This window comes from Eschrichtius robustus, chromosome 10 (genome assembly GCF_028021215.1).
Source record: "Eschrichtius robustus isolate mEscRob2 chromosome 10, mEscRob2.pri, whole genome shotgun sequence".
In the NCBI taxonomy this organism is placed as follows: Eukaryota; Metazoa; Chordata; class Mammalia; order Artiodactyla; family Eschrichtiidae; genus Eschrichtius; species Eschrichtius robustus.
Window position 1 is genome coordinate 66,836,811 of NC_090833.1, and position 15,755 is coordinate 66,852,565.

At 34.9% G+C, this 15,755-nt stretch overlaps 1 protein-coding gene across 5 annotated transcripts in view; it reads left to right on the forward strand.

The window, feature by feature from the left end:
• The window catches only part of CNTLN (centlein), a 333,334-nt gene that overhangs the window by 192,512 nt on the left and 125,067 nt on the right, over positions 1–15,755 (forward strand). For all 5 annotated transcript variants that reach the window (XM_068552481.1, XM_068552482.1, XM_068552485.1 and 2 more), the window contains 3 exons: positions 5,795–5,916; positions 7,286–7,405; positions 13,111–13,211. In XM_068552481.1, the coding sequence (XP_068408582.1) occupies positions 5,795–5,916; positions 7,286–7,405; positions 13,111–13,211 (343 nt within the window). The remainder of the gene's footprint in view (positions 1–5,794; positions 5,917–7,285; positions 7,406–13,110; positions 13,212–15,755) is intronic.

Consider the following 15,755-nt stretch of genomic DNA (forward strand, 5'->3'; position numbering starts at 1 on the left):
CGATGCGCGGGCCTCTCACTATCGTGGCCTCTCTTGTTGCGGAGCACAGGCTCCAGACGCGCAGGCTCAGTAGTTGTGGCTCACGGGCCCAGTTGCTCCGCGGCATGTGGGATCTTCCCAGACTAGGGCTCGAACCCGTGTCCCCTGCATTGGCAGGCAGATTCTCAACCACTGCACCACCAGGGAAGCCCTCAAATAGTTTTATAATATTCTGTGACAAGCCCAATTTACAGATGATTAGAATCCAAATATTTAAAACTTAGATTCTTTGTCATACAGATTATTCTTAGGAGGAAAATGTTTTGTACTCTAGAGCAAAATATAGTTTAGAGAAATAGTTAACTGTAAGCTACAATTAGAAGTTTTTTTCTGCCATTTCACTAAACATTGTTTTAATTTATATTTATTCAGATTTAAACTATTAGTTCTAAGCAAAGGAAAATTATCATCTATTGTTTCTCCCCAAAATAAAATGATCACATGACCTCAGCTTGCTAACATTTAGCCTACTTGAAATTTATACACCTGTAGTTATTTGCTCATTCATTTGTTTACTCATTTGTAACTTATTGGCCAATGCAATTAGCCAAGTATTGTGCTAGTCACTTGTATAACAGGAGAAAAAAAATGATGCTGAGTGAGTAGTTAGAATCTAGTGTATTGGTGTAAACGTGGAGGTACAAACAGGATATTATGGGCATGTTTAGGACACCATCATCCTTCTTTTGCATAATTCTTGAAATTTACATACCAAGGCTTCTACTTCTGTCTTCTATTAATCTGGGTTCTCTGGAGAAATAGAAACAATAAGATACAATCCTTTAGTCTTCCCTAATGAGATATCATTATTCTGAAATACATATATGTGTGTGTGTATGTGTGTGTGTGTATATATATATATATATATATATGTATATATATATAGAGAGAGAGAGAGAGAGATTGATTGATTTACTCTAAGGAGAATTGGCTTATATGATCACATGATTATGGAGTCTGAGATGTCCAAGATCTGTAGTTGTCAAGTTGGAGATCCAGGAGGGCTAATGGTATAGTTCCAGCCTGAGTCCAAAGGCCTGAGAACCAGGAGAGCTAATGATGTAAGTTCCAGTCCCAGTCTGAGTCTGAAAGCAGGAGACCAGTGTCCCAGCTCAAAGACAGTCAGGCAGAAAGAATTCTTTCTTACTCAGCCTTTTATTCTGTTGAGGCCTTCAGTGGATTGGATGAAGCCCATCACATTGGGGAGGGCAATCTGCTTTATTTAGTGTATTGATTCAAATGTTAATTTCACACAGAAACACCCTCACAGATACACCCAGGAACAGCGATTAACCAAATACCTGGGCAGTCAAGTTAACATAAAAAATTAACCATCACATATCCCATTCAGTAGTAGAGCATCTCCACTCATTTGCCCCCAAAAGTCTGTGAGTCTTTTTTAGTTCCTTGTTTTTGGCAGGAAGGAGTAGAGCAATTCAGACATTTTTAGATCTATTCTCTAACACCTTTTAAATTTCTTGTTTCAGAGAGTCTCAGAAACATTATACTAATTTATTTCCTCATTCCTTTTTTCTAACAACAGCTCTCTTGGATGAGGCCTCAAGTTTATTTTTAGAGTAAAATTATTTTTCACACAATTTCTTTTTCATTTATATTTTTTCTGTATTCTTTCAAGTTAATTGATGATAATTGTGAATTTCAAATGATTGTTTTCTTTCACAGATTTGCAAGATAGGGGAAAAAATGGGAGCAAATTTTTTTCTTTGCATTTTATCATTTGGTAGGAAAGGATTTCTTATTTTAAAGGAGCAAAATAGCTGAATGAAAAAGGCACTATAATCAAGAGCATTTAACAAAAGGAATGGGTAAACAAAACATGTATATTAAAGCAACTCCAAGGAGAGTAGTTGGGCCCAGGGCACTTTTTAATTTACAACCTGACTTTAGTATATGTAACTCATATTTAGTGAAGACAGAAGACCTGTTTCTATCTTCTCCATTATTAGGCTATAGTATTAATAATGCTATTGCTATTACTCAAGCACATGTGAGTATAAGGTAAGATAGGAATTAGTGGTGTGTTTGTGTTAGTTTCCTAGGGCTGCTGTGACAAACTACCATAAACTGACTAGCTTTAAAAGAACGGAAATGTATTGTCTCAAAGTTCTGGATGCTAGAAAAGTCCAAAATCAAGGTGTCAACAGGGTTAGTTCCTTCTGAAGTCTGTGTGGAAAAATCTGTTCCATTCCTCTCTCCTAGCTACTGGTAGTCTCAGGTGTTCCCTGGCTTATAGATGGCCTTCTCCTTGTGTCTTCACATTACCTTCCCTCTATTCAAGCCTCTCTCTGTGTCTAAATTTCTCCTTTTTATGAAGACCAATCATATTGGATTAGGACCCACCCTATCTCATTTTAACTTGTTTATCTCTATAAAGATCCTGTCTCCAAACAAAATCACATTCTGAGATAGTGGGGGTTAGCACTCCAACATATCTTTTGGGGAGAGATTCATTTCAACACATAACAGTGTCTTATGGTTTTTAAAATACATTGGGATCATGGAGCTCCTTTTGAAGACCATTCCCCACTAATACACGCTGAATTTTTGTCATGGTCTTTCCCATGTTGGTATTCTTTTGACTACTGCTCTGCAAGAAGCTAATGGGAACATGGCAGACAAAATGTTCCTTGCTTAAATATGTGAGCAATGGATTAACATCTTTCTATTTTTGTGATCCTTTAACATACCAATGTGCATTGTGAATCTATAGGAAGGTAGAGATACATTATTTATCAGATTTACTTGATTATACCTATTAATATTTCCCAAAAGACTGTTGCTCCATGGAAGATACTGTTGGAAACACTAAACTAAAGACAAAAGACATGATCGTGGCATGGTAGGTAGCTTTAGGGTCCCAAGTTGATCACCAAGGTGGATTGAAGGGAGGGAGGGAGGGACAAAGAAATTTCAGGAGCCTATGGTACATATGTATATAAATTTTGATACATTGACATGCTGTTCATGCATATTATTCTAATACTATATATTATAATAATATATAATTGTATAAACATTAACATATTGTCTTACTAAGCTCTCTTCTGTGGCTAGTTGTACCTGTTTTCAAGGTTGGCAACCAATGTTGTAATTGTAGAGTCAATAGTAATAGAAGAGTTGAAAGCTCTTATTATAAAAATCCCACCCAATTCCAAATCCTGAATTCATGGGTGTAGTGAATTATAAAATTTAATATGGAAACCAGTGCATCAGAGCTTTATGAAATTCTTACTATCCTTGCAATTACTAGTGCCATGAATCTCTGCTTTACTGACTTTAATGCATTTGGCAACTTAATTCTTTTAGTACTTTTCTATGCCATTTAATAACATTAATATGTCCTTTGAATATAGTTTATATGTCTTTTATTTTTTAATGCTCTAATATTCATGAAGTTTATACATTCTGCTGAAATTAAACATCCATGGAATCCTCGGTATTCTATAAATGTTTTTTTCTTAAGAAACCTTGCTATCATACTCTGAAGATTGAGCCACTGTTTTATTAATAGTGTTCATGTTTTTAGTTTGCTTTATGCCTGTCAAGAAGCCTTTGAGCAAACTAGATGATTCGATCAAGAATCATTTCTATTCTTAGCAGCTCAGAAGTAGAATTACAAACATCACTGAGGAAAGTCAGTTGATGCAACTTTACTATTTTCTAATATTTTAGTCATTGAGACTTGTTTGTACACAGAAGTTAGAGCCTCTAGTTTAGCTAGTTTAATTGCAAAATACATAGAAGTTACTCTGTAAATATTTTATTGAATGATCTAATAAATGGACCTAATTCCGTGACTGCCCATGGGATATTTTTGGCTTGCTGACTCTAGAACTCAGGCTCATTAGTTGTGGCGCACGGGCTTAGTTGCTCCGCGGCATGTGGGATCTTCCCGGACCAGGGATCGAACCCGTGTCTCCTGCATTGGCAGGCAGATTCGTAACCACTGTGCCACCAGGGAAGTCCATAAATAGCTTCATTTTGAAGATGGAGAAATTGAGACACGTTGAATTTAAGCAGCTACGTCAAGGTAAAATTTAGTAAATTTGAGCAGCAGGAGTTGAACTCTTATCAACACTTAACACCCTGCATATAATAGGTTCTTAATATATGGTTCTCCAATTGAAACAAACAAAATTGAATTCTGTATCCTGAATTTTTAACCATAGTATTAAACCATGCTACTTTTTAGCAGTAATTATGCAGTGGCTGTGATTTATATCTTCTAAAACTCTTTAGAATAACATTTATTCTAGTTTCCCCGTCAGTGATGCCATTTTCATGCTTTTTCATCAAGCACTTCCATTTCCATATGGCATACATACCACTCGGTCCACACAGGGCTCAAATATGTCCTAATAACTACTTAAGAGAATTATTGAAGTTATCCTACTAGATATATATTCAAAGTATAATGGCAACATATAAATACTGTTGAGACAGGTAGAATTGCAGTAAAATAATGCAGACTCTATAAGGTATTAGCTCACTGTTGGGATGAGAGACAGATAGTCAATGAAACGGTACATTTGGCTTCTAAATGATAAGGGCATCACTGTTAATACTTGGGAAGAGGACAGAGTAAAAAGCTCACTTTTGCTTTGAGCCTCTATTGGGCAAGCACAGTGCCAGGGGCTTTACCTATATGTTAGTTTATTTAGTTTAGTTGTCATAATATAGATTTCTGTGTTCTTTTCCATATTCTATAGTAAAAGAAATTGAATTAATTTAACTAGTGTTCTTAAGATTATGCAGCTACCAGGAGAAAACTCCAAGATCGGAATTCAGATCTTTCTGGCTGCTGTGTGCCTACTCCTCTCACCTCACTATTAGAGGGTACCGGTTACCTGCACTGAATAAGTATACAAGTTCTTTCGTATAGAAAATAAAAAAGAGGTTAAAAAACAAATTTTGAAATTATGAAGGGTAAAAAAACTCAACACGTTACCTATTTTCCTTTGAGAAACACAGTTCATAAGTAATATATATACATCCCCTGAGGACTGAAAATTTGGCCTTTATAAGTTCATTTTGTGGTTATGTCAAAACATGAAGATTTATGCATGTGATTTATTTAAAACATTTAGAAGTCATTGACTATAATTGTTTACCCTAGTAATGTTCGGACTGTCTATTCCATGACCTCTTCAAGAGTACTAAGCCCAGCTTTCACATTTTAGTTCTTTATGTTTCAACCCCAAATATTAAACTATGCCACTTCTAACATAGGTCTAAACTGATTTTCTTCCTCCTGTGTAATCTTTGTGCATTATAACAAACTAATTATGAATCTGTGGGTTAAAGAACTGGTCTTACTATGATTAGTGTCCTTACACTAATTATATGTGCACTTATAACTAACAAAATAGTGACGCTTTATGTGTGGACAAACCCTGGAAAAGAAAAAAAAAATTTAAATATGTAAGATTGGTTCATAAATACGTGTATATATACTAACTATCAAAAGGGAAAGGAATGAAACTAATTTGATGCCACAATTTTGAGATTACTTAAGTGATTTTTAAAAATGCCATGAGTGCCTCAAATGTATCAAGCAAACCTGTTCTGTGACTTCGGGAATTCTTTTTCTTCTGCTTAAATAAGTATTACAACTTAATTCATATGTACATGCTATTTTCTTTCACATTTCATACTTAGATTGGTAGCCTTTTATTTGTAACATTATACTAATACTTTCTTCAGACTTGTATACTTGCTTTTTTGTGTTCTACAGAGCCAAGAAAATGATGAGCTAAGAGATGTCCCTGAAAAACACAAGGAAAGGCTACAGATGTCACAGACCAACTACAGAGCAGTAAAAGAGCAATTAAAACAGTGGGAAGAAGGCAGTGGCATGTGAGTTACATAGCTCATAAAGCCATTTCCCTAAATATTAAATGGAACGGAGTAGCATCGTATAGGTGCTTTCATGGCTTTTGTTTGATTTTAAAGAAATTATTTGGTAGTCAGATCTTTATTGAGGATTTAAAAATAGAGACTATAATAAATGAAAATAGAAATATCTTAGCAATAACTGTAGATTTTCCTATCATTTGCAGAAATCATTAGCATAGGTGATTATGAATTATTGTGTATATTTTTAATATCTATAGAGTAACTTAACAAAAGTATATAACAAAGCAAAAACAGTTCACATCCATACGATTGAAAAACTACTTTAAATAAATACAATACTGGTGTTACAATATATATAACTCAAAAAGTATTTAAGTTTTACTTGAAAGCCGTGAGAAATAGGAAATTCACATATATAGTTCACTATCTTAAAACTACTTCAACCTAATATGCAATTTGAAAATCTTTACTATCCATCAGTTTGTTCTGCAGCTTATCTGAGTGAATTGGCAGTCTCAGTTCAATTGCTGTGAACAGGTGTTCAGATCTTGGTTAGTCGTAAATGGCTCCCCTGTTAACAGTCTCAACAGAGGGCAAAGGACTGAATGAGTACAGAAAATCTACTACCCGCTCATCTTTTCAGATGGATCCTTTAGGGCAATGTTGATGATACACATTGGTCTGTTCTACAGGGAAATAGTTTCTAAATTAGCCAGTACTGCACTTTTACAAAAGAAAAATGAAGAGTTTGTTTTACGTACAGAAAATGAAAGCGTAAAGGGCATTTGGCATGTTTTACAGGTAATTGTCACATCTAATTTTTCCTTTGAAGAACAGAAAGTGTTTCATATTGCTTTTCAGTAAAGCAATGATAAATCTATTTGTCCTGGATGTAGCCTCTGCTTACCTAACTTTTTAGTAGTCACTAGAAGTGTGAAGACTACTTGCTAACTATCTGATATTCTGATATTCAGTGATAACTGCTTGTTTTAAGATAGAGCACATAAACCACATTCAGATTGGTTGACAGCAAATCCTAGATGTGTTGATTGCTTATAGTCCTTTTTTGAAACTGTGACATTTCTGCAATGTATGTTTTATTACTAGTAGAATGAATGAGAGAAATAGACCTGAGAATATCACGTGTCTGCTTAAATGTTTGCTTTCCATAGCAGCAGTTTAGCTTTTTAGGAAATCATGATATAGGATTTTAATTTCTACATACTTAGGTTTTAGGAAATTCATTGCATAGTGAACTTGACTTAGAAATTTGGTCAATAGATATTTTTAAATTTTAGGGAATGTATAAATGAATTTTTATTACACTTTGAACATGTTAAGTAAGAAAGCAATTTCATTTTTAAAATAGGATGGAAATCAGGGAAATAAAGAGAGCAGATCCCCAAAAACTTCGACAAGAAGATTCTGACGCTGTATGGAATGAACTGGCCTATTTCAAAAGGGAGAACCAGGAGCTAATGATTCAAAAGTGAGTTTCTTTTTTTAACAATGTCTACTTAGATAAACATTTGAGAGAAATTCTTTGTGTCTGAAAGGCCATGAGAGAAATTCCATATAAAACTTGGAAAATGAAATAATCTGGTTTGCCTGTAAAAGTGAGAAAAAAGATTAGCTTTTAAAATATATATATGTATAATGCAATAACAAGTTGCACATTTGCTAGCTCTAGCTGAAACTGTATAATATGATCTAGGGATTGTGTTAATTAATGTGGCTCTCATCTGTTGGAGGTGTCGCTCTTCATTAGTCTGTATTTTAGACACTGCCGTGCTTCATTTTTGGAATGAGGTGGAGAGGGGATAACCTAGCCAGGCATCCTTGTTTGATCTCCTAGATACATACGCAATGCAGAATGCCTGAGCTCTCTTGGTTCCCTGCCCTGTCCTGCTAATCCCAGCTGAGCTCATTATGGTGTAGCCTTGCTGCTACTCTTGGAGCTAGAGCTGTCCAAGCTAATTACTGGTAGCAGCAGAACTGCCTGTTAAAGGTCTGGTATGGATCTGCTAACATGGTCCTTGGCGGTGACCTGCAAAAGACACGAGGGAATTACTTTCTTTCTTGCTGTGCACTGCCTGTCCTTTGGGCTTAATGCTGATCCCTCCACATAGGTCTTTTAGCTGCCCTAAGTATAAAACTTGATGAAGGATACTCATATTTTAGAAAACATACAGTTTGCTTCTTTGATCTTATAATTCACAAGCTACTATATTCAGCTTGGCAAAGAAAGGACACCTTTTTTTTTTTTTTTTAAACAAAAAGGAGTTAGACCAACACAGTTAGCCTCTTGCTACTTAACTATTTCTTCATTTAGAGTTAAATTTTTTACACTCAGACCATGTAATTTTTTTGAAGGCCGGATGTCTTTTAGATTACTGGAATTTAGTATCATGTGGCGTAATGTAATTAAATATTATTGAATTTTCATAGCTGTAAATTAGAATCTTATTTTACATACTATATAATAACACATGTAGCTTTAGATTGCCACCTTTTCCATGCAATGATAAACTTTTGAAGAAATGATCATATCAGTATACATTTAAATGTTTACTTCCAATTACCTCAGAGTATACTACGTTCTATTAGTATTAAATGTTTGATGCTGATAATAAAGTTTCTTATCTTGAAAATTTTTGTAGATTTTATAGATTTGTCCCAGATATATTCCCTGATAATTTTTGATAGCTTTGTTGAGATATAATTCACAAGCCATGTAATTCACCATATAAAGTGAACAAGTTGGTGGTTTTTAGAATATTCGAAGAGTTGTGCACCCATCATCACAATAAATTTTAGAACAATTTCATTACCTACTCCTCCAAAAAAGCCCCACACAGTTTACCTGTTACCTCCATTAATTCTTCCACTGCTCTCCACCCCTTAGCTAACCACTAATCTGCTTTCTGTGTGTATAGATTTACCTATTCTGGACATTTCATATAAATGGAGTTATATAATATGTGGTTCTTTGTGACTAGCTTCTTTCACTTAACATAATATTTTCATAGGGTTTATCTGTGGTATAGCATGTATTTGTACTTTCTCTGATAATCTTTAGTGATCTTTTTGTCTCCAAATACAAAAGTTAATTTTGGACAAAATAGGTGCGAAACCTAATTAACTAGTTGCAAGATCTAATCTATTCAAAAAAAATTCAAGCAGAGGTTAGTTGTAAGTGTTGTTTATTTGAGGTTTATTTTGCTCATTAATGAAATAGAACTAAAGAAAAAATGGTAAAGCCTTTTTAAGAAAGTTCGGGAACTGTTAGAACCCTGGTCTGTTCACCCAGCAGTATGCGTATGTTACAAGTAGCTCTGTAAATTAGATGCTAAGAGTCATTAAAAGTGTGGATTTTTCCCCCCTGAAGTTCATTTAAATTTATTAATGTGATAGCCATTTGCAAAATATTTATTTTTCAGATCAGTTTTAATTTATTAAATAATAGTGAAGTTTGAGGTGATAACCTTGAAGAGTGCTAAATAATAGATATAAACTTTAAGTCATATAATAATGTTTTGGGGGGTGGGTTATTTTGTGAAACATTTATTCAGTTAAGAAATGTGTTTGAGTTACTGCTGTGTGACAGGCATTCAGCCACAGACTCAAAAGAGTTCTTATGCAGATTTCTGCAGTTCCTTCTCTTTGTAGCTTCCTTCTCTCTGAGTACTGTGCTTTACAAATTCCAAACATTTCAGCTTTCCCAAACTCCAGTCTCTTTTTCTTCAACTCAGTGAAGACCCCCTCTCCCTACATCATGATCTGGCAAGTGCCTCCTGGCAGAAATCTGGACTATCCTTAGGGCTCTCTTTGTTGATTTCCTTTCTCTCAGGGATCACAGCTCTTTGTAGCCTATTGTCCAGCTTCTGAATACAGTCACCTCATATAATTTGTCCAGTAAGAAGTAGATTTTGAATTGTGGTTCCCATACCAAACAGAGTATCAGAAACACCACAATAAATGGGTAATGAATGAGAGTCAGTAAACAGCCAGTGTCCACCCTGTATGGGGGTGCTTGGGCACTGACTCTTTGGAAGTCAGCCACTTTCCCAACACCCATCAAGATGTGGTTTGTTGGTGCCTAGGTTGACTCAAGAACAAGGTGGTCCCTAATGTTTATAAATGCATCATAGTAAATGTAGGGACTGTGTGAATTCTTCCTAAAAAAAGCCAAACTGTAAGCATAGAATACCTCTAAAGAAGCATGAAATAACGTTTCTAACAACTGTAGCCCTGTGTTCCACTGGATTAGTGATCTGAGAGCCAAGGAAAACTAAGTTGAGATGAGCTACATCTGCTTTTTCTTCGTGGGGCCATCTTGCTACATTATGTTCTATGTTCTTAGCAAAACAAAGCAAAAACCTAATTTAGACTTAATCACTTTGTAGATGGGTATATATGTGTGCATGTATGTGTGCCCTTCCCATCAGTCTGTAACCTAAGTTGCAAATGTATAAGATCCCAATTTATAAACTCTTTATATGTGTGTATTTATGTTTATTTGAACAAAAATATAACTATATGTATCAAACTGTAAACATCAATTTTTTCAAGAAGTAAACTACTTGTTTTGTTTTTTTACTTTATATACCTTTTTATTTGAATTATTATAAGAATTGTATTTATTATTTTGTTGAGTACATAAAAGTTTAGAACTGTTGTATCTTCCTGGTAAATCATTTCTTTGACTATTATGTAATGACCATATTTATCCTTAATATTGTTTTTTTCTTAGTGTATATTTTATTTTTTATTGTGATTACATTTTTAATTTCTTTTTTTGTCCTCTTCTGGTTTGTAAATTTTTGATGTGTTTTCCAGTCTTTAAATGTTTTTTCTTGAAATTTTAACATGGATCATTTATTTGACCATCTGAAGTTTGTCAGTATACCTCTGTTCTCCTTTCACAATACAAAGATCTTAAAATGCTTTAACTCTGATCCTTTCCTTCACCTAACATCATTTTGTTGTTCAGAATTTCAGCTCTACCTTCACTTAGGTATTATGATTGCTTTGCTTAATAAATATTTGCTTACTTCCATGTACACATTTACACGTCTTTCATCATCATTCCCTATTTTGTTTCATACATTGCTTTTGAGTTTGTTTTCTTCCTAAAATCTATTCTTTAATAGTTCTTTCATCTAGGATCTATGGATAGTAAACCATGGAATGTGGAAAACATTACTTATTTTCCATCTGACTTTTCTTGTGATATCAGAAGTCTGCTGCCATTCCTGAGTTCTTTGTTAGTTGATTTTTTCCTCAATCTTTTGATTTTAGAGTTGTCTCTTTTTCTTTGGTGTCCTTCAGTTTCAGTATGTTTCTAGTGTGAATATAGTTTTATTAATTCTGTTTTCAATTTTTGATACTCTCTTAATCTGTTAATTAATCTTTTTCATCGGTTCTCAACTTTCAGTCATTGTATGTTGAATATTTTATCCCCATTTTCTTAATTCTCTCTTTGAATAATTTCTGCTAGATGCTTTCTGGCATTCTCATTCCAACACACTTTATATATAGTTACTATTTCCTACTGTTTGTTTCTTTGCGTTGTCTTTAATTTTACAAATTTTCATTAGCTTTGTCTGTGTGCTATTTAACCCATCCACTGAGTTTTAAATTTCAATTATCATGTTGTTATTACTATCTTTAGTTGTCTTGTTTATTAGCATTTCTAGATATAGTATTTGGTTCTTTTTCTTATTTGTCTTCTCTTGTATCATAAACCCCTGTTCTTTTTAATATGTGTTTATCACCTCTTTTTCCTTTTTATCACCATTTTTAAAACTCTAATTTTGTAAGAACTCATTTTGAATTATTCTATTATCTTGTTTTCCTTGCTGTACATTCTCCCATTTTGAATGGGGTGATATTTAGACTGTCTTTCATGGCTTTGAGCGTATTCATATTTATTCTTCTCTGCAAAGCTGACTTCTTTGAGAATTATTTTCTGTGGTGGTTTTCCTCCTGTCCATTCTCTCAGTTGTAGACACCTCTCTAGTGGATGATTGTCTGCCTGAACTCTCCAGTGTACATGGCCATAAACCAGTTTTTACATTGCTGTCATTTCTTCAGGTCTCTGCGAATGTATAATGGCTCAATTTTGAAACCAGTAATATAGACTTAGGACCCTAATCTCACATGGTTGACTCTGTCTTGCTCTCAGACTAGGGCAAGAAGCCTCTTTTTAATGGAACTTCAACCAGATGAGCCCGGATATTCAGGTATTCATTCAGCAAAATTTTGTCTCCCAGCTTCCTGCAGTTAGTCCAGTTTTGTCTCTCAGCCCTGAAGGGCCTTGCACATAAACTTTCATCTCCACTCGGGTCTCAAGGTCTGAAGTCTCCATGGGCAGTATTTGATCCAGGTCTCTTGTCATGGTACCTCAATTCCATTTTACTAGTAAGGGGTTTTTTTTTTTTTTTTTTTTTTTTTAATGAAAACCTTTTATATTTTGGTACTTTTTTTTTTTAAGATTTATTTATTGATTGATTGATTGATTGATTGATTGCTATGTCAGGTCTTCGTTTCTGTGTGAGGGCTTTCTCCAGTTGCGGCAAGTGGTGGCCACTCTTCATCGCGGTGCGCGGGCCTCTCACTATCGTGGCCTCTCTTGTTGCGGAGCACAGGCTCCAGACGCGCAGGCTCAGTAGTTGTGGCTCACGGGCCTAGTTGCTCCGTGGCATGTGGGATCCTCCCAGACCAGGGCTCGAACCCGTGTCCCCTGCATTGGCAGGCAGACTCTCAACCACTGCGCCACCAGGGAAGCCCCTAGTAAGGGTTTTTTGTCTTTACTTGGCATCTAGAGATTTACTCTCTTGGCTTTCAGTGATATGTATTAACAATTTTATTATTATTTTGCATAGCGTATCTGTTAGAAAATGATCTGGTAACTCGATAGATGATTTTTTTAATTATACAGTTTATGTTTTACCTACTTAGCATGTTTATTTAGACAAAGTTAAAAATCAGTTGAAACATTTTACCTTCCAGATGCTCATTAAAATTCAATTTTAATTGTTAGGATTTGTTAATATTAATATACTCTAGCTTTTATTTTACTACTGTCTAATTCATGTATTTTTAAAACATTTTTGCCGCTTTTATATGTTTGCTATATTATTCCTTAACTTACACATTTAAAATAATTGTTTATTGTGTTAATTTTCATAGGATGAATCTTCAAGAAGAATTGGATAAACTTAAAGTACATATGTCTGTTGATAAAGCAACAATACAAGAATTGAATACATTTATGGCAGAGAGAAGAGAAGGTAATTTTTTGTGAGGATAAATGTTCAATGTAAGCAGTTTAAAATTATCCAGTTATTTATTTATTTTTTAAAATTAATTAATTAATTTATTTATTTTTGGCTGTGTTGGGTCTTCGTTTCTGTGCGAGGGCTTTCTCTAGTTGCGGCAAGCGGGGGCCACTCTTCATCGTGGTGTGCGGACCTCTCACTATCGCAGCCTCTCTTGTTGGGAGCACAGGCTCCAGACGCGCAGGCTCAGTAGTTGTGGTTCACAGGCCCAGTTGCTCTGCGGCATGTGGGATCTTCCCAGACCAGGGCTCGAACCCGTGTCCCCTGCATTGGCAGGCAGATTCTCAACCACTGCGCCACCAGGGAAGCCCAATTATCCAGTTCTTTATGTTTTACTTTCATTTTCTTCTAAGAATCTCACCCTGTTCCCTCTCTTTCCACTGCTTTACTCATTTATATCTCATTAACATTTTCACCTTTCATGAGAAAATCAAATAGAGAGAACACTTAAAAGTCAGCTTTATAACTTATTAAAATTTTTAAAGAAATATTTGATAAGGAGAAAATATTCATTTTTACTATTCATTGACAAAGTTTTACTAGGTGTGTTTGTCCAAAGTTTTATAGGTAATATAGAGTTATTGATAATATAGAGGTACTTTCTTTCAATAATTCATTTATATTTTTATATGACATTACATTTTTCTGGAAGTCATTTAGTTCTCACCTGGAATCACAATCTTAGAGCTAGAAGGAAACTTGGAGATCTGCAAATCTGAAACCTGCCTCACCCCTAGCCTGAGAGTGTTGAGTAAAAGGGGATGTACCTATTTCAACTGCAAATTATTCCTTTGTTAAAATCAAGATTACTGTATTTACAATATGACTTCAGTCCATCCTCAGATACCTCATTAAAAAAAGTAAATAAGGTTGATATGATAGAATTTCTTCTTATTTAACCTTGCTACAGCTTAATTGTTACCACTGTGCTTTTTAGGTGTTGACAGTTTATACTTAATAATTCAATTAATAATTTATACTTAATAATTTGTATGTAATATTTAAATTTTTATGTATCACTCATCTGGAAGTTGTCCCAATTACTTTGTTGTTCCAGTTGCTCTTATTTAGTTCACTAGTGACCTTGTCAAGGCCAGTATTTGAATCCTTCTTTACACCATTGATTTATATCATATTTTATGCTTACTCCTTCACTGAGTTCTTTTTTTTTTCCATAGATCAAGGCAATGATCATTAATGACTACTAAGACCATCGGGTGAAAAGCTGATGGGGCCTTTTTTTTAATTATTCTTTTTTCTTTTTCTTTTCTTTTTACCTTTTGACTCCCTTCAGCCATTTCTTTTTTTTTTAAACTTTGGGTTGGTTGGTTTGTTTGTTTATTTATTTATTTATTTATTTATGGCTGTGTTGGGTCTTGTTTCTGTGTGAGGGCTTTCTCTGGTTGCGGCAAGTGGGGGCCACTCTTCATCGCGGTGCGTGGGCCTCTCATTATCACGGCCTTTCTTGTTGTGGAGCACAGGCTCCAGACGCGCAGGCTCAGTAGTTGTGGCTCACGGGCCTAGTTGCTCCGCGGCATGTGGGATCTTCCCAGACCAGGGCTCGAACCCATGTCCCCTGCATTGGCAGGCAGACTCTCAACCACTGCACCACCAGGGAAGCCCCAGCCATTTCTTTTATAACCTCTGGCCACAACCAATCTGTTCCCTGTATTTCTGAGCTTTTTTATTTGTTTCTTTGTTTGTTTCGATTCCACATATGACAGACATCATATAGTATTTGTTTTTCTCTCTCTGACTTATTTCATTTATCATAATGTCTGTGAGGCCCATCCATGTTGTCACAAATGGCAAGATGTCATTCTTTTTTGTGGCTGAATAATATCCATTGTGTATATGTATATATGTATCACAATTTCTTTATCCTATCTTCCATCAATGGAGACCTAGGTTATTTCCATATCTTGGCTACTGTAAATAATGCTGCAGTGAACATTGCGGTGCATGTATATTTTCACGTTAGTGTTTTCATTTTCTTTGGATAAATACCCAGAAATTGCTGGATCATATGGTAGGTCTAGTTTTATCTTTTTGAGGAACCTCTGTATTGTTTTACAAAGTGGATGCACCCATTTACGTTCCCACCGATAGTGCACAAGGGTTCTCTTTTCTCCACATTCTCACCAAGATTTGTTACTTCTTGTCTTTTTGACAACAGCCATTCTAAAAGGTATGAGATGATATCTCAGTGTGGTTTTGATTTGCAGTTCCCTCATGATTAATGATGTTGAGCATATTTTCACATATCTGTTAACCATCTGTACAGGCATATCTAGGAGATTCTGTGGGGTTTTTTTCCAGACCACCACAATAAAGCGAATATTGCTATAAAGTGAGTCATGTGATTTTTTTGGTTTCCCAGGGCACATAAGAATTATATTTACACTATATCATAGTTTATTAAGTGTGCAATGGCATTATGTCTAAAAAATGAATGTACCTACCTTAATTAAAAAATACTTTATTGCTAAAAAATGC